The sequence below is a fragment of the Cynocephalus volans genome, chromosome 1 (genome assembly GCF_027409185.1).
Source record: "Cynocephalus volans isolate mCynVol1 chromosome 1, mCynVol1.pri, whole genome shotgun sequence".
In the NCBI taxonomy this organism is placed as follows: domain Eukaryota; kingdom Metazoa; phylum Chordata; class Mammalia; order Dermoptera; family Cynocephalidae; genus Cynocephalus; species Cynocephalus volans.
Genome location: NC_084460.1, coordinates 83,203,789 through 83,227,940, shown reverse-complemented (window position 1 = coordinate 83,227,940; position 24,152 = coordinate 83,203,789). Strand labels below are relative to the sequence as shown.

Sequence of the window (24,152 nt, the reverse complement as noted above, 5' to 3'; positions counted from 1 at the left end):
TATTGCCATAGCAGATGAAATTTCTACCTTTATGACCCAAGAATTAGTTTTTTTTCCTTCTATTTGTTTATTTTTTGTCCTCAATATGTAATTATTTAAAAAATATAAAGTTCCCTTATATTTATTTCTGTCAGCATGTGAGTTTGCATTTGTCTTGGCTTGCATCATCTGAGGTGTCTTAAATATAGTTCATGCTGGAATCGAAAGCATGCCTCACTTTCTACCTAAGTTTGGGTCCAGTATTTCTTTTTCCACTTGAGACTTCAAGTCATGTAGACAATGGCTGGACAGGGACTTTGCCGGTGGCCAGTGTGCCTGCAACCTTGAATTATGTAATTTCCAAGAGTCAGAAACTGACCTGTCAGCTCAAAGCTGCAAGTAATTTTCTTAGAGACTCATCAGGCTGGTTTTGTGGGTCTTGAGAGTGGGATGAAACTGTGCTGATGCCATGAGCATCCTCAAAAATTATTAGATTCAAGGGGCCAGCCCATGGCTCACTTGGGAGAGTGTGGTGCTGATAATACCAAGGCCAAGTGTTCGGATCCCTATATAGGGATGGCCAATTAGCTCACTTGGGAGAGCGTGGTGCTGACAACACCAAGTCAAGGATTAAGATCCCCTTACCAGTCATCTTAAAAAAAAAAAATTATTAGATGCATGGAATTTTATTGCTGAAAGGCTCTAAGAGTCCAACCCCCCTCCATTTACTGAGAAGACCCAGAGAAGTTATGTAACTGATCTAAGGACACCCCCATGGTTAGTTATAAAATTACCCCTGGTTCTGTTCATCAAACCTCATGAACAGGAAATGATCTGTGGTTGTTCAGGCCCTATCTTTAGGAGGACACATCCTCACTGTGATTCTACTGTATTTCGTTTTTTGTTTTTTTTTTTAATTTTATTTTGTCGATATACATTGTGGCTGATTCTACTGTATTTCTGAAGCAATTTTGTGGTGCTCTTCTACCAGCCCTCACATAGAATCTATGGGAGAACACTAGTGTGGTGGGAAGAGTTACCTCCCATCTCCCCATGTGCAGTGTGAAGGGGCTGGACTTTCCTCTCCTTCATGAGTGAGAACATGGGGTATGTTTCCAAGCTCTCACAGGCGTTTCTTCTCCAGATTCTTAGATCTCCCCAATAACAGTCCTAAGCCATTGTTTGCAGGCATCATGTGTATGCAGGAAACTCTGATGATTCATGCTTGTTTGTTTGCTTCCTTTCATATTACGGAAGTTGTTTAAGCTCATGGAATCATCAAATTAGAAGAGACCTAGAAATCCTTATTTCCTCAATTTCTTGATTTCTCAGCTGAGAAAACGAAAACCCAGAGAGCTGAATTGACTTAGACAAGATCGTATTTCCTGCTTATAATTTATAGGAAGCCAAAACTTAAAACAGCTTTCATGGTTTGTTTCTAATAGTTACGATGTTAACTACTGCCGTTTACATAACAGATTAGACCCTGAAAACTAATTGCCTATTTTAGATGAAAAAAGAAAAGTGTGAATTTGCTCCAAAACATCTCTTAGATTTACAATTAGATGACATGAACTAGTTTTATAAAACACTTTATTTAAAGTAGAGCATTACAAAAATAGTCTTAATAAAATTAATACAAACCCATTTTACAATATAACTTATACAACTATCTTCTCAAAAGTTACATTCGATTATAACATATAAACTACATTTATATTTGTTAAGTCACCTTATAGTATAAATATGTTTTTATCATAATTTTTTGTAATAAGGTACATACCAATAACAAAGAACAATGAACAACACATCTTATTTTGTTATTCTTCCAATGTAAAATTCATCTCTGGCCAAAACAAAATTAACCAAAGAAAAGTAAAACAATTGTCCTACTATTCAACAATACAGTCCTTTTTAATTATTTGAGAGTTTATCTGACAGAGGCACAGCATTAATCAGAAAGCACCATGGCACAAAGTCTAGTAACAATATCCCCCAAAGCTTTCTCCAATGTCTTCCCTTCAACTGTTTATTCAGTATTTTGCCAAGATAAATAAAGATCGATCTCAACTCTCTCCTTCATTAGTCTCAAGGCTTATGATGCATTGGGGTTTTTAGACCTTCCAAAGTGGCATATATTTAAAATGTGAGTTTCTTTCTTTGGCTTCAAGTAGAGTTTCACAACACTTACGAAACATACTGAGCTCCTCCATGTGGTTGAATCTCTGTGACCCCCCACCCGACGACATTCCCCCGGATGTGACAAGACTCCACCCCTCCAGTCTCTCTTATCTCTTCATGGCTGAGAACACGATTCCAGAGATTGAAGCCTGTCAGTCTTCCAGAAAAGGCTAATGTTTCATCAAAGCCTCCTCCCACACAGCAGCCATTCTTTTCTTGGCCAATCTGCAGGATTCCTCCGTCAGGAACAACATGACCCATGGCCCTCTCAACAGCAGTGGCCACCAGTTCACCATTTACCCACAAGGACACGCGCCCCTTCTCTGAATTCCAGGTGCCGCACAGGTGGGTCCACCTTCCTAGAGAAACCACAGTATCAGCAGCCAGTGTGTTTTCTTCTCCACCCACCACAAACACTATGGACTGGTAGCTGAGATACAGCTGGATCTCATATGGATTCCTCTTTGTGCCATAGGAGAAGAGGATGGTTTTGTTTAACACATCTGTGGCTTTGACCCAAAGGCAGGCACTGAAAGACTCAAGCTTCATTGGTCTCACTGGATGCACACTTCCAAAAATCTTCTTGGAACGCATTGGGAATAAAATCGCTGTCTCACAACCTAGAGTATCAAGAAAGTGAGAAGAATGTGAGAGAAAATACAAATTCATTCAGAAGTATTCTGGCATTTAGTTATTTTAACATAAACATTTTAATGACTCGAATTGAAAACTATACACAGTATCACATTATGACTTAAGGGGCCGTAAGTGTAATCTTTGTAGAGCAAAGAAAATAAGAATAAGGAAAGCCACCTGTCTTATTCGATGAAGCATCTAAATGGAGAAGAAAACATGCAAATAGAAGAGCCAACTAGTCCAGCCCACAAAATAATAAAAACCATGTTGAATTCTACCTCCCCTCCCAACTAGCTTATTTTCTTTGTTACTGCTTTAAAAAAAAAAAAAAAAAAAAAAAAAAAAAAAAGTTGAATCACTGAATTAGCTTCAGACAATGATTCTATAATTTCCAAGAATTTAGACCTAAACCTATTTCCCCCTTTTTGTCTCCACCAAGCCCCTAGAATAATAACCCTGTGAAATTCAATAGATCTAGCTCACTCATTTAGCCATTATCAACATGCATTTTTAAACAAAATTCTAGAATAGTGATGCTATTGTGGAATAAATTTTAATACATCACTTGTTCTCAAATATTTGTAAACTTTGAAGGGTTTTTATAAAACTACCTTTGAAAGGCAACAATGTATAATAAAGATGACTAACGCTTACTGGGTACTTACTGGGTGCCAGATACTATTCTAATCACTTTATGTGTCATTTTAATCCTCATACCAACACTAAGCGATGGTCTTTTTTACTCTCATTTTACAGATGAGAAAACTTAGGCAAAGTAACTTGCCTGTGCTTACACAGCTGATAAGTAGCAAGATTGGGGTTTGAACTTGGCAGTCTGGTTACAGCAGCCACACCCTTCACCAGCACGCTACATTGCCTCTTAATAATAGAACCCCAGGATTTGGCTAGGAGGGCTAGAATTCAGTTTGTTTTACTATTAAGGAGCTGTGTAGCTTTAGATGAGCCCCATCTCTCCAGGCTCCAGTGTTATCTATTACAGGCCTTTCTATTCTGCTTCTAATATCCTGCAAGACTGTAAGCAACAGGTATATAGCACTCAAGATGAACTGGGTAGACCAAGGATATGCTTAAAAACTCTTATTTTGTGGTTTATGCTTTAAAAATAGTCACTACTACAGTGGTAATCTTCCAGTCTATACATTAAAAGTTCATGTGTACTGCTGTTTTTAAGTTAAAAAGATTAATGTACACATATCTTTAAACATAGCGTATAAAAGCAACTACCAGGTGGATATTTATGTGATAAGATGACTCGTGTGAAGAATAATCTTTGTCTTTGAATTAATAGTGCAGTTTAAAATTGAAAGGCATTTTCTTTAAAAGTCTATTCCCTGTAATACTGAAGTCAAAAAAGCTATTGCAAAACCTTGTAAAAAATCTTCCCTTCTTGTATTAATAGGAATTTATAAAACTTTTATTAAACAATCACGATTAAAACTCACGATATACATTTTAAAAATCTTACTTTGTCTACATGCTTACAAATACTATTTAAGCAGTAATAGAAAATCTTTAAGGGGAATGAACTCTTTTAAGGAGCCTGGTTGGTGAACATGTTTCTGCTAAAGAGCACTTAGGAGGAGGGGACATTTCAAATTCACTGAGCTCCCACCTCTGTCTATCTCAAAGCCACATGGTCAGTTGGGGAGCTGAGGATGCTGAAACAAAGACCTTCCAGGTGTCTCTGGGAAATCATGGTGCTAAAACATTCAACAGAAGAGCTCTGCTTTATAGACATACACGCACACACACCAAAGAAAGAAATTTCTAAAGAAAAAACTAAATTAGGGATAGGTATTCACTTTATAACAACCTGAAGAAGATTTGACATAAGATTGCTTTTGAAAAGCAAACTCCCAGAGCTTTTAAGAACTAACTGGTGGATAGACAGAACTTGCAGGAATGAAACATCCCAGCAAAGTGTGGAACTTCTGCAAGTGGCTCCCAGCTAGGCCCTGTCCTGAAAATATTAAACAGATGTGGACTCTATCCTTTAGCAATAGTAAAAAAAGAAAAATCGAGATTCAGAAAATCACATAGAAGTAACTACAATACTAAAGTAAGTACAAACTGGTCTTTTCACTCTTTAGTATTAACTTTTTTCGCTAATTTGCACTTTTGACATTTTTTGAAATTAATTTTGAATAAAATATTGATTCTTTTCTCAAGTGAAATTACTAGGTGCATTTTTTTTTAGCTACATTAATTAAATAAAATAAAGATCATGAAACAAAGTATTACCATATCCATGAGTATTTGAGATATTCTGGTCTCTGTAAAGTTTCAGTAAAGTAGTGTTCAAGAGGGTGTCTACTACAATCTAATTAACTGATTTCCTGTTTAAATAAGCCCAGGCAGTCAGAATTGCATTCCAAAGCATTCCTTGATTGTGTCCGGGAGACCAGCTTCCTTCTAGGCTGCACTGGAACTACACGTTGGCAGTTTTTTGTGGCTTCTTTTGGAGACCAGTGATAGAGGCTCTTGATACCTCTTTAAAATGTCAGAAACTCTCTCATGAAATGGCTTTTAACTAATAGGTTTTTCTGATTATATTATCAAAGGTCAAACAAAATTAAAACCAGGTTCTCAGGAGGCCGACAACAGAATGATTAGGAACCCCTTAGGAACCAAGCTGGCAGGCGACCAAGAGAAGAGAAATCAAAGCATGTGGGTAAAAATATCATTGGATGTAATAAGAATTAACATTTTAGAATTCAGACACACATCCCTCTTCTGTTCTAACTAATATGCAGAAGTGAAGATGAAAATTAGGGTAATTCTTCAGTTTTTCAGGTACGTCATATGCACAATAACTTTACATGGTTTGCAAAACACAAGAAATTTCAACCATTAGAATAGCCACAGAATTATAATTTATTTCCTATCATTTACATTGAGGACCGACTGTATATTTGATTTTATGCTTTTTCTCCTCTGAAGCCCTACTGAATATTTAAGGAAAGGTACTCTGTGCTGATAAGCAGCCTTCAAAGAGTGAGGAAAGACTGATATTCTGGTATGGTTTCTGTGATTTTAAATGAAACAGACTCACACATGCTTATGATTCTTTCCCCTACCCCATCCAGTAAGGGTTGTTTTATAGGGAACATGGGGAAGGATGGCATTGTTTGATTTCTGTTTCTGTTATCCTCAGGAAATATGTAAATTATATTTTCTTACCTAGGACACTGATCTAATGTAATTAATAAATGATTATCATATCACCATTTTTAGAAATTTTGACTTATAAGCCGGTATTACTTGGCCCCAAATCTTCTATTTCTTTCTTTTAAACAACTTTAAAAGAACCCACGTCTGTCTGGAGATTCATGGAGTGTCACATGGGACTTTGACAAGCTGCATCTGGTTTGAGCAGACTCTCTCCTGTGTGGCTCTGATTCTCCAAATCCCCGGGGTGGGACTGCTGTCGCTTACGCGGATTGGCTACTACACCTGACCGTTCCACGCTGACCGCCAAACCGCGCACCATCCGACCACCGCCACTGACGCGCTAACTCCACGGGCCCAGCGGGGTGGGGGGCCCTGGGGAATTTCTCTGATCCTTCAGGAGATCAGATTCTGCCCCAAGTCTCTTGATCGGAATAGGAGAGGAGGAGGGGCCAGCCCAGGGGTTGGGAAACGTCTCTAAAAATTAGGCTGGGCCCTGAAATAGCGCGGGAAACCAGAGCTCCCCTAAAGAGAGCGGCAGGATAAAATTAGAAGACGTGCAAAGCCCTAACGGAGGGAAGCCGGGCAGCGAGAGAGGTCACTGCTGTCACCGGCCGGTGGAACTCCTGCAACGCCTGGTCGGATCGGGTGTCGGGGACCCCTGGCGTCCACTTCGAGACCGTGACTCTTACGTCCACAGCCTTCTTGTGGGTTCCTAGGGCTGAGGAATACGTTCTAAAGTCAATTTTCCCGCCTGGCGGGGTGTGCCTGAACTCGGTGACCATGCATGCGGAAATAGGGACGTGTGCGTGTGTGTGCTTTCCCATTACAGCGTCCCCTGGAAGGTGACCCGACCAGGCTTCCCGCGACGCACGCTCCGGGAACAAAGCCGCGGCCGGGGAGGCCCTTACCTGCCGGCAGCCAGCGCCCGGCCGCCCAGCCCCGCAGGGCGCGCAGGTCGGCCCGCGTCTGCCGCAGCTCCTCCAGCACCGCGCCCAGGCCGCGCCCCGCCGCCTCCGGCCGCGGCGTCCAGGCGCCCTCCAGGCGCGCCAGCCGGAGGCCCGCGTCGCGGCTCGCCCGCAGCAGCTCTTCCAGCGCCGGGGCCAGCCCGGCCTCCGCGGGGACCGTCGGCGCGCACGGCCTCGCCAGGCTGCCCGCCAGCCGGCCCAGCTCCGCCCGCAGCCTCTGCAGCTCGCCCCGCAGCACGTCGTCCGTGGCCTGCAGCAGCATGCCCTGCCTCATCTGCGAGTTCTCCAGCATGATGAAGAGCTTGTCCCATTCGGAGTGCTCCCGACTGCAGTCGCACGGCGTGGCTAGAGTGCGGGACACACACGTGTTACCATCCCGCCCAGGCCTGCCTTGGGGGTGCTTTGTTAAAGCTGACCTCCCTCGGTGGTGCCAAGTTACAGCCCCGGTCCCCCGCATCCCAATTCCCTTTAAGGACATCTGCGAAAAATTCCGTGTAAACATCTCGAAAATGACACAGAAACCGTTCATTCAGGTATAAAGTTGTACTCTATGAAATTGCCGTTTGCGTGGCTCGGAACAGTCACATATCGGCGATTTCACGTGGTTCAACCCATAATATACGTTACAGAAATAACTTTCTGAAATCTTCCTTTCTCTTCAGATCCTTCTCACATTTGCTTAACAAACAATAACTTTTAGCTCGCTTCATTGCTTAAAAAGTGTACGTATATTATTTAGTTCGAAAGAGGTGGATATGTTGTTAGGGTTAGCATAGAAACAGTTAAAGTGAACTTACGGTCCTCTGTGGGATGGAATCCATGGTCTATTTCGTTGTCCAAATTCACATACATGAGCTCATAATCATCCGAGTTCTCGGCCAACACCGCAGACCAGAGAGCGCAACACAGAATCGCAGGGAGGTGCATGGCTGGAGAGAGACAAAGTTCTTTGCACAGCCGGCGAGAGGGGGACGAGGCAAGAGGCTCCCTCTCCTGCGAGAATGAGAGGCAGGAGCCGAGAGCCCTTAATAAATGCCGGGGAAGCCTGAATGGAGATGAACGAGCAATGCTGGTGGCACTGCGGTAACGGGAGTTCCCCTGAGTTTGGGAGGAGGGGGCTGGGTGGGAGAGCGAGGGAGTCGTGGACGTTGCACAATATTAAACCGCAAAGGTTTACACTGCAGTCACATTAGTCGGAGGAGTGTCAGAGGGGAAAGAGGAAAGAAACTGGGCTTCCACTGTCCCCAGAGGATTAGCTGTTGTAACTTGAATTGGTAGCTCTGGGGGTGAGAGGTGGGGGAGGGGGAGAAACAGTTCAGCGGGCACGAGGGTGTGAAAGCAAATCATCCTTTTGTGTGAGCTTTTGTTATTTCATAACCTTTTATGCATAGAAAACTTTTTTCACTTCTTTTTTGTACACTGTTCTACAGTCTAAATTGTAAAAATGACTCTCTGTTTCCAAGATAAACCAATGCATTAGGAATTTCTGTGACTCTAGAAGTCAAATTCATTACGAGTTATCTTGTATGTAGTCCTTCTGGAGTTTCAACTACACCTCTGTAAACACACTATAAATAACCAACAACACAGTACAACTGGATAAACCTAAAATAGGAGAGAACTGGGGAAAAGGAATAAACTGATTTTAGGTATGTTTCTTTTCATAACCTAATATTATGTGGACATTATATTCTTCTACAAGGCTTGGAGGCCAGGATCATGTTTTAAAAGTAAATTGGGATTCCTGCTTCCAACAATATATTGAGGTCTATATCAGCTGAAAACCCTCCTGTGCAAAACACATAGAAATGTGTATACATAACAATAATAATAATAATAATAATAACTTAAAATATGTGGTTGTGCTCTCAATAAAGTAAGAGAAATATCCAGGGGCCAAAGAGAGAGAGGAAATCAAAAACAGAACAGTAAGCCCATGAGCTGATGCTAGGGCCCCTCTGGAGTGGGGAAGAAAGGGGATAGGGGCTATCGCTTTTATAACCACTGAGTGTTGATGACCATGGGTAGCAAAGCTTAAGCTGAGGGTAGGGAGTTAGAAGTGAGACCCTCACTAAAGCCAGTGCTCTCAGAGGGTTCCATATTGGATTTCAGTAGGTATAACCCCACCCTCTGCCCCAGCATGAGAAAATAGGAAGCAAGTATGCCTCTCTTTGACTGAACTCGACAAGGTCCCTAACAGCTTGGGATTTGGGGACTGCACTCACACATTTGGAATTCCTATGCATACTAGCTGCCACAGTAAAAAATTAGTTTGCAATCAAAGATATTTAAACATATGAGGAAACAGTCAACCATAAATGAGAATCAGCAGGAATAGAAAAGGATTAGACAGCCCTCCCTCAAGAAATTTATTTAAAATATCAGCTAAAAACTAGAAAATAAGTGAGTTTAAAATTAAGATCTAAAAGAAGAAATTGAAAATATGAGAAAAGAATAAGACATTGTCAGAAAGAAAAAGACTAGTTGGATTTTTTTAAGTACCAAATATAATTTCTAGAATTAAAAGAAAAAAAAGGTAATTGAAATTTTAAAGCAAGCTTAAGAAGTGGGGGAAAAGCTGAAGAGAATATTAATGAACTGGAAGATAGATATAAGAAAATAGTCCAAAAGGTCCTCTTTATATTCAATAAAGTATTCTAAAATCCTTTTATTGTTCAGGAGGATGATAGAGAAATAAATTAATTTTCTTCATTCAAGAATGTTTGTTATAATTTTTGGACAACCACCAAAACCAAAAGGAAACAGACATCCAAATAGAAGGAATAGAGGAATTTTAAAAAACAAACAAACAAACAAACAAAAAAAAAAAACAACAAAACTTGATCTACTTAGTAGAAAGCAGTGACAGAGGGAAGAAAAGCACAGACAAAGCAAGATAAATAAAATCCACAATATAGTGTGGTAAATATAAATTCAAATATAGAAATAATCATCATAAATGTTCACAAAACACACTTTCCAGTTAAGAGGGAAAGGTTGTCAGGAATATTTTTAAAATGCAGCAATGTATCACTGATAAAGACACACATAAAAAAATAAGAAAGTAGAAATGTTGAAAGTAAAAAGAAAAAAAAGTTAAAAGGGGAGAAGATTAGGAGAACATACCAAGCAAGTGCTATTTTAAAAAGTTAGCATAGCTATATTAATATCAGTTAAAAATAGACTTTTAAGCAAAAAAGTATAAGTGAATTATGATAAAAGAAACATTTACCAGAAAGATATCTCAGAATTATCTAGCAGCATTGTTTCAAAATATATATACCAGAGACTAATATAAGGAGAAATTGACAAATCCATAATTATGGAGGGAAACTTTCACATAACTGATAAGCCCACCTCTCTCATAACTGATCACTCAAATGCAAAAAAAGAAAAAACTGTGAAGTATACAGGAACTTAAACTACATCATTTCAGTTTGATATAATGAAATATAGAATCATGCATATGATCTGATAGGCAAGTTCTACCAAACAATCAAGGAACACATAATCCCCATCTTATAAAAACTGCTCCTGAGAATAGAGTGTGCAGGAATGTGCTGAGTTCTTTTTATATGTCTATTATGTTTGATACCAAAAAGAGATAAGGACAGTACAAGAAAGGAAAATTGCAGCCAGTCTCATTTAAGAACATAAGTGCAAAAACTCTAAATAGAATATTAGCCAAACGAACCCAGAAATATATGCATAAAAATATATCATAAACAGGTTGAGCTTATTTCAATACTGCAAGATTGATTAAATGTGAGAATATCTACTAATTGATCACATTAAGAGTTTAAAGAAGCACACGATCATGTCAACAGATTAAAAAAAAGACATTATTAATAAAAGAATTGAAGTTTTACAGCATGTAAGATGAGCATACAAAAATCGATTGCTTTATTATTACCAGCAAACAAATTGAAAATATCTTTTTAAAAATAGCTTCTATTAACAGTAGCAACAACAGATATGGGATACTGAGACATCAATTTAACAAAAGAATACACAAAGCACAGCTACCATTATAATCCTTTATTGGAAGACATAAGTAAGATCTACACAGATGAAAAGATAAATCATGTTCTTGAGTGAGAAGACTCAGTTTCACAATGATGTCAATTATCCCAAATTAGTCTACATATTTAAAATGAAAAAAAAAAAAAAATCCCAGCCTATTTTTTCAAGGAAGTTGACAAACCGATGCTAAAATTTGTATAAAGCAGCCAAGAGGAATTTGAAGAAATAGAAGGGAGGAAACTTGTCCTGTGAGATGTAACAATTTATTATAAAGTTAACACTGTTAAGAAAATGAGGAATTGGTGAAGGGATAGGTAAATGCCCAGAAACAGATCCAGACATATATTGGAAACCTAATATATGAAACATAATACATGTTGCAAATCAGAAGAGTAACAATTGGCTACTCAATAAACGATTCTGGAACAATTATTTATACACAAATATATATATATATATATATATACACACACACACACACACACACATATATATATATATATAATTAGATTCCTTCCTCATATGTACAAAAGTAAATTTCAGATGGATTAAAGACAAATACAAAACATAAAACCATAATGCTTTTAAGAGAAAATATAGAATATTTTTATAAACATGGATAAAGATTTATCAATAAAAAAAATTATAAACCATAAAGTAGAAAAATTGAAAAAACTATATTAAGATTGCAATTTAAAATTGATAAGCCAACAAAAAATTAGTCTCCAGAATAAATAAGAAACTTCTACAAATGAATAAGAAAAATGCGAAATCCCAAGAGAAAGTAGGCAAAGGTTATGTATGACCAAATTACAGGAGAGGAAATGACGTGTAAATATATGTAAAAAGGGTGCTCAGTCCCACAGGTTATTAAGGAAATGAAAAATTTTTAAAAACATGATATATCATTTTATACCCCATCAGATTATCAAAATCCGATGTCTGTCAAGACCAAATGGTGAGAAGGATGTGGAACAACAAAAATATTCGTGCTGCTGGGGGAGTGTAACTTGTGATCATGTTGGTGGTAGGCACAGTAACAGCTCCCCATAGATGTCCATGTCCTAATCTGAGCATCTGTGAACGTGTTATGTCATATTGCATTTCAGATAGATTTAAGTTTGCTATATAAGATAGGGAGATAATCCTAGATTATTCGGGGGGGGCCCATTGTAATCACAAGGGTCCTTAAAAGTGGAAGAGGGAGACAGAAGAGAGAATCAGAGGAGGAGATGTGATGACAGAAGCAGGGTCAGAGAGATGCCATGCTGCTGGCTTTGAAGATGGAGGCAGGGGCCACAAACTAAGAGATGTTCTAGAAGCTGGCAAAGCCACAGAAACAAATTCTCTGCTAGAGCCTCCAGGAAGGAACTCAGCCTTACCCACACCTTGATTTTAGCCCAGTGAAACGCATGTCAGACTTCTGAACTACAGAAGTAGAAAATAATAAATTTGTGTTATTTTAGGCCAATAATTTTGTGATAATTTCTTATGGCAGCTATAGAAAACAACCTCTTCGCAAAAAAAATTGGAACATCTAGAAACTCAACTCTCAGGGACACAATTTGTACACACCGCCTTTCTACTCAGTCCACTTACGCTCCAGGAGAGGTGTAAAAATTGTAGCACTGTTGATAAAAGCAAATAATAATAATAAATTGCCTTTCAGCCATGGAGTCATTGTGCATTTACACAAGGGATACCATACAGCTGACAGAATAAATGAAGGAGAGCTTCTTGGAGATAAAACTTCAACATAATGTTGAGTAGAAAAAAATATGATGCAAGGGGACATGTACAGAATGATACTATTCATATAAAATTTTAATGCATGCAAAACAATACTATAAAATGTTTATTGATACATACACATGTAATTAAGGTGTAAAAACATTCATGAAAATGAAAAAGACTAACTTCATGATGGTGGTTGCCTCTGGGGAGAAAAAGAAATGAATGAGATCGGACTCAATGACGGCACGAGGCTGAGTTTTGACAAAGCTGGTAGGTGGGCACACCAGTGTTCCTTACGTTATTACCTACATTCATCTGATGTTTTGAAGTACTTAATAATTTAAAAGAATGTATTAATTTATGAATGGAATTTATAGGATTTCTACACCTAGATGTCTTCATCAGTTTCTGACTCAAAAAAGTTCTTTTGCATTTATTTTTGTATTATTTGATTGAAATTTGAGTCAGCTGAAAATGACTAATCTGGGGTTTTCGCCTTCAAGGCTTTAGTGAGTGTTGTACTGAAAAGACATGCCCAGTTTCCTGGCTTAGATTTCATCTACAGTCCCATGGAACATGAGCTTTCTCATCAGTTCATCAGTGTGTTCCCATAACTAAGTTCTAGAACCTAATGTGGTCTGAACAAATTGAGGATTACATTAAAAATTCCTGATCCTTTAGGGAGAAACTCTTACTAAAAATAAGCAAGAAAACAAATAAATCATTGAAAATTAAATTGTTCAAAATAAATGCTAATGGACACAACTTCTTTTTTTTAAGAAAATCCTGAATATTTTCAACATTTTGTATTCTGTGGGCATATGACTAAAACCTGTTTGAGACTAATTCTTTGAACTACATGTGGAAAAAGCAAATCTCATTATTCATTGGCAACCAAATACATTCAATTTTACCCAGAATCACCTTTTCATTAAATTTAGATATTGATATTCTGAAAATCTTGGCCTTCTTTTCTTAACACTTTTATTTAAATATCTTTTATATATGGGCATGTCCTCCCTACCATTTAATAAGCTCTACATATGTGTGATTCCTGCTTATTTGATTCTTTCTGTGCATGTTTTCTAAATACAAAGCCAAATTTAAAGTACAATAAAAGTAAATAAGGTCAAGAAAATTCTTGTTTGAGAAATCCTTAGAAACCAGTTCCTCTGAGACATTTAAGTACTTGAGAAGATTTTGAGAAAAAAAAAAATCCATACCATAAAGTAATAAGCAGATGCTTCCCATACATTGTTTGCAGATAAGTCCCTATAGCTTATGTAATATTTTTTTCTTCAGGTTTTGCCATTTTAAATCCAGTTGTCTATAAACATCTTTCAGGCAAATCACATATGACAAACAAGCTGAGTCTAAACTTCTCTTGAAATAATGCAGAAATTGGGGGTTTAAATTTGCATTGCTACTTTTAAAACTATTCCTAAAAATAAGGTATGGGTTCTGTTTGGCAGTTGTCTAAATCATTCTTCTATGTCTCTTAGGAACGTGAATATATTTCTCTGGATTTTCATTGTTGTTCAGTTTTCATTTAGGTTCATGTTCATGGCACCGCCTAATTTCCATTTAAACATCATCCAAGTGCTGTTTCCTCATCAGGAATTCTTTATCGGAACTGTCCTTCTCAAGGGTGTGGTCTGGTTACTGTCAAATGTTTCTGTATCCCCATGGTGAATTACAGGAAAATTTTTCATTAGTTAATGATGCTGATCGTATCATAAAATATCCCCTTTTATGGAATTCATTTAAATCATGCTTTACTGATTTTTCAGAGTAAGGTACTGTGTTATTTTTAGCAGAAGACTTGGCCATCAGTCTGTGCTAGTTAATGTGTAAGTGCAAACGTTATTGCATTGACAATAATGTTATTTCTATCGCCCTTGGGCTAAGTCACCATTCCCTTCATTGTTCCCTCAACAGGTAACGTCATGTTGTTGAGAGTGTTACCTGCCGTGTATGAAAAACAGCCTCAGCCAATTAACAGACACTTAACAGAACTCCTGGCCTTGATGTCTAAGCTGGAACAACCAGAACAGTACCATCTACTACGTCTTTTGCATGTAGCAGCAAAGAGAAAACAACCAGAGGTAAAAACTACATTACAAGTGATGGTCCACACACCAGGCTTGTTTCTGGGTTTGTGAACAGGATGTGTGCTTAGGGTGACCTCACTCATATGACTGAACCCATCTATCTCTAAGTGAAGGCACTCATCTACTTATTTTATATATATATATATAAATATAAAATGAGGAATTGGCTCATGCAATTATGGAGGCTAAGTCCCATCTGCTGTCTGTAAGCTGGATACCCAGGAAAGCCAGTGGTGTAGTTCCAGTTCAAGTCTGAAAGCCTGATAAACAGAGGACCGATGGTGTAAGTCCCAGTCTGAGGGCAGGAGAAGACCAATGTTCCAGCTCAAGCAATCAGCAGATACTGAGTTCTCCTTTCCCACACCTTTTTGTTCTATTCAGGCTCTCAACCAATTGGATGGTGCCTACTCGCATTGGAGGGGCAATCTGCTTAACTCAGTCTACCCATTCAAAATCTAATCTCATCCACAAACCCTCATAGACACATCCAGAGATAATGTTTAGCCAAATATCTGGGCACCCCCTTGGCCCAGTCAAGTTGACACATGAAATAAACAATTACGGGTATAGTAATGAAAAGTAACAAATGGGCAAATCTGTAGCCACTGCAGGGTAGCTTTAATGGAAATTTAATATGGCCATGCAGTTCTAGGAATCGAGAATCAGGTTGGGCCAAAGGAAAATCCTACACATGATTTGTGAGTAAATCAGCCTAAGGTGAGAGCAATAGGTCATTTTCTAGATAGCAAATCAGTTGTTCTTTAGATTCAAGTAAAAGATTGTAACAATTATGATGCTTGTGGTTGTCAGTAACAGAACACCCAACCCGCACTGGTTTCTCTTACCCCATTTCTTAGATTTGATTTCTAGGTTTTGGCTTTCATTTTCTGCAGCCTTTCTCCTGGTCATCTCCAGAGGGTACAGGGGCTCTCTAGGCCACATGCTTCTGCTACACCCACCACTGCCAGCAACAGCCAAGCAAAAGTCCTGATATCCTCTCTGTTTGGGACTCATGATACACCCCTGAAGCTTCTCCTGAACTGGAGGATACCCAGATAGAAACTAGAGTATGCCAGGGAGAAGTAAAAATGGATTCTGCAGGGTGCCAACATGTGTGCAAAGATGAAGAGTCAGCCCAAAGTTATATCAATCATGGTTGTATCTCTGCTCCATTTAACACTAAATGAAAAACCAGTTAACACTAAAATGAAGACTGTAATATTTGTATTCAACATCCAACTTATTCAAAGAAAGGCAAAAAAGAGTGGTCATGTGCATAATTAACCACAGTAGACTGCAAGCTCCTTTAGCAAAGAATAATTTCTTCTTTTCCTCTGTATCCCAGACCTTTGCATAGTATCTGATAGTGCTCAGGAAACTTTCATAGAACCAAACTGAATTTAACAAGGTGATGAGTGCATTGAAAATGGCATGAACAGAGAGGGAGGGATAATGAATTCTGCCTTAAGAGGAAATAGATGCCATGAAGTCCCACAAAGGGAATGGCATCAATGCTAGACCCTACAAGATGTGTAGCTTTGTGCAGGTGGAACAGAGGGGCTAGGGCCTTCAGGATGTGGAGCAGGGCTGGGAGTCCTGGACATTGGAGAGCAGGCTCCACAGGAGGCTTTAGGAGATGAAACGAGGAAGACTGGCCAGTGCCTGAGCCCCGCCCCAGAAATTTCGGTTCAGTAGGTCTGGGATGGGGCCCTCAATTCTATCTTTTTTACAAGTTCCCAGGTGTTGGAGGTGCTGCTGCTGCTTCAGGCACCACACTTTGAGTAGCAAGACTAGAGGTCAGGCAGAGGACTGGGGACCTCTATGTTGCCTGGTATGCATCTTTGCTTTTGCCCTTAGAACAATATATTGTCATTATTTTTGCCTGTCTGCCTCTTCCAGTACACTGTAAACTCCTTGAGGACATTAGGACCCATGTCTATATCATAAACTTGTGTACATATTTGTCATACTCAGTAGCATATGGTAGGCACATAGTAGTACTGGGCACATAGTAGGGCTTCAATAAAAACTTGTTGAATTAAGAAATGAATTAATGAACAAGAAACTAAAGAGAGTGGAGACCATGGAGAACCAGGATAGATTGTGCTGGGCTCTCCAAAGAGGAAAAAAGTAGCTCAACAGGGTCAAGGTCTAGAGAAGTAAGGGAGACAAGAGATGGAATTGACCTTGGATTTGGCAACCAGGGCTCATCAGTGACCCACGGGGGCAATGTCTCAGAGTGGGGTGGGTGGAGGCAGTCATTTATTGTGCATTGCACATGGAAGGGAAGGTTGGGGGGGAAGGACTCAGGGACACCCTACCCAGTAAGGTAGCATCCAAGAGTGAGGGTGACCCACATATGGCATTCAAAGATGTCCCGTCAGACTCCTGGTTACAACTCTTCTATGGTTGCCCAGAGATGCAGGAAAGGGCTGATGAAGCCATTTAAAATCAGTCCTCCAACCACTTTCTGGCCTCATGGGGCCCCTCTAGCCTTGACACCTCAAACAACTACAGTCTCAGGTACCCACGGATGGGCACTGTCTTGGGGCACTGAGCCTTTACATATATGCTATGCTCCTGCCTGGAATGTTCTTCTCTCACCACTACCATCCCTTCTTGGCTAACTATTCCAGCCCTTTAGACAGAAGCTTAGACGTCACTTTCTTGCTAGAAATCTACTCTGACTTCTTTCCCCCACCTAGCAAATTTCATACTGTAACAAATTTGTCTTGTACTGGTCTCTCTCCTTCTGGACCACCTTGACTGGGGGCAGTTGCTTGAGATATGAGAACCATCTTGTTCTCCACCATGTCCCCAGTGCCTAGCATAGCACTGGCACACAGAAGTCCCTTCAGGAATATTTCTTAACATGGATAAGTTAGTATTAGTGCCTAAATTTGCAGAGAACTTGATTGTTCATAAAGGACTTTTTTTTTTACATCTAATATTTCATTTAATCCTACCAGTAACTGTGCGATGTACTATTTTTCTCCATTTTACACCAGTCAGAATGGATGCTCTGAGAAATTAACTTGCCCATCGTCACACAGGTAGTAAATGGCAAGACAGATCCAGGACTTTGAAGCTGACTCCCTTGTCTCTTGGCCTGGGGAAGGAGCTAAGCAGCTTCCACTTGGAAGGCTGCAGGGGAGTAGTTTTCTCACTGCGTTATAGAGTGCAGGGAGCAGGGCAAAGGCACCAGCAGCAGCTGAGCGCATACCACGCACCGGGCACTGTGTAGGCATGTTACAGACGTGGACTCATTTACTCAGCACAAGCTTTTCATTTTACAAACGCAGGAGCCAGCTTGGAGAGGTTAAGAACAGTGGTGCTACCAAGAAGTGACTTGCTGAGGGGGCTTTTCACACCTGCTTCATCTTTACCAGAGCCTCCAACTTTCATATGGGCAGTTTCCACCTCTCCCACTGGCCACTATAGTCAGACTGGGTCTGATACCAGTTAGGTAACTTTCCCAAAGCCAGACAGGTAAGGCCAAGCTACAGCCTAAACCCAGTCTAATTCCAGCCAGTGAAGTACTTTGACCTCAACACACTAAAAACTGAGGCTGTAGGATTGTGGCTTGTGAAGCAAATGGGAGTTCCATAGGACACGATGGAAAGCGTGGGAGAGATGGCAGTTGAGGTGGGGAGCTAGACAAGAGAATGAGGAGAATTGAACAGAATAAGAGAGGGGAATGCAGATTCCTGTAGGTATCATGGGTATGGAGTGTGGGTCCCAGAATGGAGTGGCCAGGGCAGGGTTTAGGCAGCGCCTACAGGGTTCTGCCCATGCCAGGGTCTTGATGGGGGGAAGAGGTTGTAACAGGGGAACATCCCAACCCCATTTCCATCAGCCTTTCCCTTCATGTCCAGGCAGGACCCCAGCTGCCTCCTGCCACTCTACCTGCGGCTCTGCCTGCAGCACGTGCCCCTGCAGCCCGCACCTGCTAATGAGGCTCCCCTCCGCGGGCGACGGGAGTCAGAAGTACCTGGTTCGCCTCCTCTCTCCTCCTGTTCCTTAGTTAGATGGTGGGCAAGGGGAACAGGGAAATATGGACGAAGGGCTTACTGTGAAAAGAGAGTGAAATCAATGGCAGCTATTGGAAATGCAGACTGAAGCATTCAATTTAAGTCTAGTCAATTCCATCTCAAAAGAAATAAGCTGAATAGAAGATTTCTGACCCTGTCAAATTTAAATCAAAGTGGAGCTTTTGTTTTTTGTATAAAATTCCCCCAATGCTCTGTAACTTGGAGGTAAACTGAGTGGGTTCTCAGTTAGGGAAACATGCAGGAATGTTTCGTGTTTCCTTGAATGCACCTCTCGCTGCCCGCTTTCTGTGACCAGTGAGAACGTGGCCCTCGAACAAACTTTTTCTCTATGCAGAGCTGACTAGTCCATGAGATTGAGAAGGTGGCACAGCTTCACATCACGTGTCTGGGAGCTCCAGGATGTGGCTGGTGGGGCGAGGAGGACCCCTTCCTCGTTGCCCTCTGGGCATCCCTCTTTTCAGGAAGCTATTCTTCCCAGATGGAGGGAGGCAGTTTCTGGCTAGTGATTCATGGCTGGTACCTCCAGAGAATCCTCAGGATCCATTGGTAAGAAAAGGCTGGGTGGTCAATTTTCCAAGTGGCCCTTATGGGAATCAAGTCTGTGTTGTTGGCTGCCACAAACCACGCTATAGTCTAGCCAATGCAAGGAGCGGAATTTAGTAACACGTATAAGCACATCTGTTATTAACCCCAGGATGTGGGCTGCTAGCTCCAGGCACGCAGAGATGAGTGACAGAAAGTGCCAAGTGCAGCCTCCACTGATTAATGTTCAGACCCAGAGAAACTGCTTTTGTGTTCTGGTGCTAGAGAAGAGTCATTTCCAGGATTTTCTCTCAGTGCAGAGCATTCCTGTTCACATACCTAATCTTAGAGTACCTAACATAGCGTCACTAGGTTGACAATACTCAGAGGTCACTTTTGGTATTTATTTAAAGTAAAAAGTCATTTACAGCACATTAAGCAGATGGAGTGATGGAATACATGGACATTCTAAAACAGTCTTTAGAGCCAACCATGGTTTTCAGAATGTGTATTTTTCAGTATGGTGAGAGAAAGTAGAAAATGAGAAGAGTGATAGTGATTTGTAGATTTCTAAAGATGGACAGATTCTTAATGCTAGCCAAATTAATTGAAAGAGAAAACTGGGCCTGAGGACTAATTTAAGAAGGAGTGTGTAGGGACACACACACACACACACACACACACACACACACACACAATAGCTCTTTACCTTTTATTTGATATGTTAGAATTTAAATGTCATTTGCTGACAATTAAATTATGACACTATGTTTTCAGACGGCCCTAACCCTCAAGGTGGCCTTGCCCAAGGGAGATGAGATGTGTCGATGAAACCTCAGTTCAATGACAAAATGCTACGCCTGCTTTGGGAGCACAAAAAGGAAGTGGCTAATTCTGCTCAGGAAGAACCAGAGAAGTGGAGGCTGGGACCCCGCCCTAGGCAGCTCGCTTCAGAGGGTTCTGGTCTGCCCTCTTCTGGTTGTGCCCCAGTTCCCATCCCCCACCTCACCTACTAAACACAGTCCAGGTAACTGGGACCTTGGAATTCCTTTCTAGATTCCTCAAGACTGCTCCCAGGGCTTGTGCTGGCCTGGTCCCTGGGTCCATTCTCCTGTGGGTAAGCCATGCCAGCAGTGCGACCCCATAGCCCTAGATGAGCTGCATGTGTGGGCTGGGATATTCACATTCAGGGCAAAGCCAGGGGTAGGAAGAAAAGAGAAGGGGGTGGGTGAGGAGTGGGGGTTGGGGGTCATCTCTCCTGGTTCCCTCTACAGAGGCCAAAAATTCTAAATTCAAATCGAGCATCCCAGATTGTTAGATAGGTACCTTTGTCGGGTAGGAGGATAGAACATTTTATATAGTTGCTGAATATCTGGTGTGTCTAGCCCCAGGTGTCAGGGTGGGCCGGAGGGAAGGCTTCCCAGAGTGGAGATACTTGAGATTGGATTTGGAAGTACGAGATTTCGTTCCATGTTCAAGCCATTGTGATGGCCAGTGGGTGTAGCTGGGTCATGGGGGAAGAAGTGGCAGATACACCCATCAGTGGAGACCCTGAAATGCCATGGCATTGGGATTCTAGCCATGGGCCATGACTCTGAAAGTCTCTAAGAGACTTGATGTGATCAGATCAGGATTAAAGGACAATAACTCTGGTGGCAGTGAGGAGGCTGAACAGAAGGGGGAGATACTTGAGGCAAGGAGGACAGTTTGGAAACCCTTTCAGTGGTCCCTGGAATGGGGTATGGCCTGAGTGAAGGCCATGCCAGCTTGCTCTCTGCCAGCCAGACGCGTTGTCTTAGTGACTGCACTGCTCTCAGCAAAGACGAGGCTTGTGACCAAGACACAAAGGCAGCACTGAGGAGACCAGCCTAAGGAAGTGCCCTGTGTTTGGAAAATAAAATTCCTTCTAATCCAAGAATTATCTATCTAAAGCCCAAATCACCGCTTTTCTTTTATGTGTGCGATAAACTTCAAAAAGTATCTGTCTTTTCAATCACCATCATAATAAACTTTGGGTTATTAGGAATTCTGAGTAAAAGAATCAACTTTTGTTTAATTTGTAAAATTGTTACTAGTTTTTTTACATTATTCAGAGCTTCTCTTCTCTTCGCTTTTCTATGAATTCAGTTGTGCCCAGGCATATGTGTTTTCCTTGAACTTACTTTCCTTCCTCCCTTCCTTGCTTCCTTCCTTCCTTCCTTCCTCCCTCCCTCCCTCCCTCCCTCTCCCCCCCCCCCCTTTTTTATGTTTCTTTATGGGGTAAGAGGTACAACACATTCTTGTGTGGCTTGGAATGGATGGCTGGAGTTTAAATAAAAAAGTAAAATTGGCATGGCAAGAAGCACATGTCAGAGACCTTGGTGTTCCAGGAACAGGACCTGAAGAGTAAGGGCTGGGAAATGGAATTTTATAGAATGGGGCAGGAAACGTGCACACATTTTCCACATCTGAAGGCCTCAGCTTGAACATGTTGCCCTGACCTGAAGCAGCTGGCTGACACTTCTGCCATATGTGCCAGGGACTGATTGTGGCTTCTTCTAAAGAAGCATACAATCGCTCCCAAATGCACAGGCAGCATCTATAGAACTGTTCGTTCTTACAAGTACAGGCCATTTACCCAAAACTAGCCCTGTCCTTTCCTCTAAAGTACTAGATGTGAATATGAAGTTTAAATATCTACATAGAATAATTTTAATTATTTCAAAACTGTCTTTTTTTACGTCCCTGTTAGTTATGTTGCATAGGACACATGACAGTATATATGCTTGAACATTATGTACCACTATTCAACAACTATGGGATGGTGGAGATATTTTATTCAAATGTCACTCTATAAAATCACTTAGATTTTCCTTCCTTTGCTTTGTTCCTCAAATATTTACTGACTCACCTTCTTGCTAGGCTTAGTGCTAGTCGTTGGGTGCACTATGGGGTACAGAATAGACATGACTCTTGACCTCGTAGAGCTCTCAATCCAGCCTGACAGGCTGACACCTAGTCCAGCAGTGAGAAGGGAGCATAGAAAGGATCTGCTCATGGCCACCGAGGGTACAGCAGGAGCTTCAGCAGGGACACTAGGCTGAGAGGGGAAGAGGAGCAGAGTTGAAAGTCTTTAAAGGAAATAGCAGTTATTCTGAAACCTCAAGAATGATTAGGAGTTAGTCCAGCAAAACAGGGGCAACAGGAACACCAGGCAGAGTGAATCACGTGAGTAAAATCCCAGATGCAAAAGGAACCTTAGCAGATCAAGAAAATTGTTTAAATTCAGCATGGTTGAAGTTGCTATGTGATGGGGTCTGGATGGGGGGAGGGTGGGACGGGACGGGGAGGGGTTGAATGTGGGAGGATGAATAGGAGTCAGGTCAGAGAAGGTATGTTAAGCTTCTATCTTGAGAGCAAGGGCTGTGACTGAAGGGTTTTAAGAAGGGAAGGGACACCGTGTGAACATACGGTGAGAAGGGACTGGGTGGGCAAGACTGAGGCAGGGAGACTTGTTGGGAGGCTGCTGGGATAATCCAAGTGCAGGAAGACTGTGTCTCCAATTCAGCTTAATGTCCCCACTGACAGAGGCCTTCCCTGACCCCCAGCCCAAATTAGGGCTCTGGGACAGTCCCTCACAGAGATCTATATTTCCCCTACATGACATCTATTAAAATTGATAATTATGCATTTCTGATGTGTTTACTGGTTTTACTGAATGTCTCCTTCACTAGATAGTGGGCTTTATTCCATGAAGGCAGGAATCCTGTCAGATTTATCAGCTGTATCCCCAGCACCTAGAACAGACCTTGCAAATAGGAAGGACTCAATAAACAGGCGTGAATGAGTGAATGACTAAATGAACAGAAATGGAGGGGCATGGACAGACCTGTGGGATACTTGGTTGGTGGCATCAACAGGACTTGGTGATTGCCTTGGATACAGCCGCTGGTAAGGGAGAAACAGGAGTCAAGAGTAATTCCCAGATTTCTGACTTAAGTAACCAGATGGATAACAGTGTCATTTATGGCAAAAGGAGACACTGGGGGCTGGAGGGGCTGGTGGGAGAAGGAGGTTTTTGGCAGGGGTGGATTATGAGTTCAGCTTTGGGCAAATTGGGCTGTGCATCAGATTCGGTTTTTTGTTGTTGTTGTTGTTGTTGTTTTTCTGACCAGTAAGGGGATTGCAACCCTTGGCACGGTGTGGTCTGCACCACGCTCAGCCAGTGAGCGCACCAGCCACCCCTACATAGGATCTGAACCCGTGGCCTTGGCGCTACCAGTGCCGCACTCTCCCAAGTGAGCCACGGGGCTGGCCTATCAGATTTGGTTTTAACACTGGAATCTACATTTAAATTCTACCTCACCAAAAAAGTAACAAATCAAGAAAGCAAACCAACAACAAACAAAAGAAATAAGCTTAGCAGAAATGTGGTTGGGCAAATCTTTTCTACTTTTATTGTTCTATTCTTCACAGTTTTCTCTTTCTAATTCTTTTATTTTAGCAGATAAAACAGATCACTAAATTGTCAGTATGCAACATGTCTGTGTATTAATGTAGCAGCAACTTTATTCCACCAGTCACATTTTCTGATACAAATTACTTCATCCTTACATTCATGAAAGCATTAAGAAACAAGAAAAAGAGTGGCAATCATTTTTCTTTTATTATTTTATGTTATTACTATGTTTTTGTGATCAAAATGGAAAATTGAAGAAAATATGGGAGATCTTTTCTTTCTTATTTTTATTATTAAACATCTCTAAACAATATTTCTC

At 41.0% G+C, this 24,152-nt stretch overlaps 2 protein-coding genes across 3 annotated transcripts in view; one reads left to right on the top strand and one right to left on the bottom strand.

The window, feature by feature from the left end:
- VEPH1 (ventricular zone expressed PH domain containing 1) overlaps nucleotides 1–24,152 on the top strand; it is a 214,706-nt gene that overhangs the window by 51,760 nt on the left and 138,794 nt on the right. For both annotated transcript variants that reach the window (XM_063104466.1, XM_063104456.1), the window contains exon 4: nucleotides 14,649–14,815. In XM_063104466.1, coding sequence (XP_062960536.1) covers nucleotides 14,649–14,815 — 167 coding nt within the window. The remainder of the gene's footprint in view (nucleotides 1–14,648; nucleotides 14,816–24,152) is intronic.
- Nucleotides 1,717–8,019, bottom strand: PTX3 (pentraxin 3). The gene is made up of 3 exons (XM_063104480.1): nucleotides 7,751–8,019; nucleotides 6,897–7,298; nucleotides 1,717–2,780 (listed from the first exon to the last, which is right to left on the bottom strand). The coding sequence occupies exons 1-3, from the start codon at nucleotides 7,878–7,880 to the stop codon at nucleotides 2,167–2,169; spliced, it is 1,146 nt and encodes a 381-aa protein (XP_062960550.1). The 5' UTR covers nucleotides 7,881–8,019; the 3' UTR covers nucleotides 1,717–2,166.